This window comes from Amphimedon queenslandica, unplaced genomic scaffold, assembly GCF_000090795.2.
Source record: "Amphimedon queenslandica unplaced genomic scaffold, v1.1 AMPQUscaffold_10888, whole genome shotgun sequence".
NCBI classification, from domain to species: Eukaryota; Metazoa; Porifera; class Demospongiae; order Haplosclerida; family Niphatidae; genus Amphimedon; species Amphimedon queenslandica.
In genome coordinates, this window is record NW_003548864.1 from 803 (window position 1) to 2,820 (window position 2,018).

The 2,018-nt window shown below is 33.5% G+C and overlaps 1 protein-coding gene across 1 annotated transcript in view; it reads right to left on the reverse strand.

The window, feature by feature from the left end:
* Nucleotides 1-901: 901 nt before the first annotated feature.
* LOC109589786 (uncharacterized) overlaps nucleotides 902-2,018 on the reverse strand; it is a 2,154-nt gene continuing 1,037 nt past the window's right edge. Inside the window, exons 4-8 of the mRNA XM_020005802.1 lie at nucleotides 1,441-2,006; nucleotides 1,296-1,383; nucleotides 1,184-1,234; nucleotides 1,114-1,130; nucleotides 902-1,013 (exon numbers count right to left, since the gene is read on the reverse strand). Coding sequence (XP_019861361.1) covers nucleotides 1,002-1,013; nucleotides 1,114-1,130; nucleotides 1,184-1,234; nucleotides 1,296-1,383; nucleotides 1,441-2,006 — 734 coding nt within the window. The 3' untranslated portion in view covers nucleotides 902-1,001. The remainder of the gene's footprint in view (nucleotides 1,014-1,113; nucleotides 1,131-1,183; nucleotides 1,235-1,295; nucleotides 1,384-1,440; nucleotides 2,007-2,018) is intronic.

Genomic DNA, 2,018 nt, shown 5'->3' on the forward strand with positions numbered 1-2,018 from the left:
TACATGTGAATCAGAGATGCATAAAAATACATGTACACCAACAAATGAACAAATAAATGTAATAATTTATTAGATTCAGTTACATCCCACACAACAAGTATTTACTATAGTTATCATAATAACATAATTATTATACATTTATGTGTATACTACACTGAAGTACATTACTTGTACATTAGAAATTGCTCCGGTCAAAAGGCAGTAATATTATTAAGGTACATGTATGTACATGTACTTTATGAACCAGCTTTAATTCTGTAAACTTTCAAATCTTAATTTTTTTCATAATAGGCCAGGGTTAAAGAAGAATTCATAATACATTCCGTTATGCCTGTCTCTTTTTTTAAACACATTTTTTCAAAAAGTAATAAAAACTTTTCATTGCCTTTAGGAGCCATTATTACTGATTAATATTAATTATTAACATCATTAATTACATGAATTATAGAGTTGCACGTATGTGTATATGTACACTTACCCTGACCCAGGCTGAGGAGAACCAGCCTATCCTATCCTCAACAATCCCCTGCCACCAGTCATCATCAGTCATGTTCAGTATTGCTATGACATCATTCACTTTGAAACTCAAATGTGATGGCTCTACTCCAGTGCAATCCATCAGAGCATCAGCATAGACTATTGGTACTTCAATGATACCATCAACCTGTGGAGGTGATTGTGTACACTGATCCTTCTCTATACAATATATCAATCAGTTAATGATTTAATTACTAACATATCGCATACTCTCAATATTTGCCTTTTGACTCATCAGCAGTTGTACACTAGTTATTGATATATTTTCTTGTAGCAACTCAATCTCTTTCTTATACTCCACTAATGCCTCCTCTCTTCCTGTGATGAGGTAGTATAGACAGATTATACCAGTACAGAGTCAGTACCTGCTTTCATTAGGAGAGAGGTTCGGAAATACTGAGTCTCTGATTTCTTTGATTTAAATATTTTATTTATCAATTTCCCTTTAGTCAGTAGCTTCACTTTCAGTTTAGACTCTAAAGTAATGACAAAGTGAGAATTTTAATTTATAAGATAATTGTACTGATTGTTCAAATGATTATCAACTCCACATTACTTTAATACATGCTTCTATACCTGGTGTCTGTAGTGTCCTTTTAATATAATCTATACAAGTAAAAATATTTTTATCATTCACTAACTATACCTCTTCTTTTTTTGATGATATTCAGTTGTTTATCTTGTTCAAATATTGATCCTATACCATTAGTATAAGTACCATGAGTAATTGAGTAATAGATCAACTCACAGTCACATACCTTCTTTGTAATCAAGTAAAGTCTTTAGTTCTTGTTCCTCTTCATCAGATAGTTTAATCTCCTCTGCAAGACACTCATTATTCAATACCTATATAGTCAGTACATAATATTAAACAAGGTCTCATACAGTTACAGTATCTTATACTTTGTATCTGATCCTTTTATTGTAGACAGTGTAGTGGCCAATGGTTAGTCTAATTAAACTAAATTCCTTCATCAAGACAGTTAGGTTGTCTTGTGCTTCCAGGAGAAGAGCAGCTAGTAAATGATGTGGAGCATAACAGATGATAATGATGGAGTTCCCACGATGAATGCTTCGTACAATAATTCTCTTGCCCAAGTCTTCAAATGCTTTCTCTAAGAGACGTCTAATGTCATCAAGTGTATGTTCATCAGGTTTCCATTCCAGTACAAACTCCACTCTCTCACAAGTGAGTGAACTGACAGCTAGTGACAGCTTCTTGTTAAGCATGAACTTGACCTTTATTTCAGAGCAGAATTCTTTTATGGACTTTTTATATTCTTGTACCATTTTTTTTGCTTCAGTGATGTTGTAATGGTTAGTAATGGCCTCCAGTGGGGCAGTATTGATGATTGAGCACTTCCTTTCAACAGCATCCAGTGCAGCATCAACTGATGTTATATCATCACTCAAACCAGGGAAGCATCTTAGGAGATACTTTTTAAACTCATCATCCAGAGGGACTTTATCTGCAATCATGA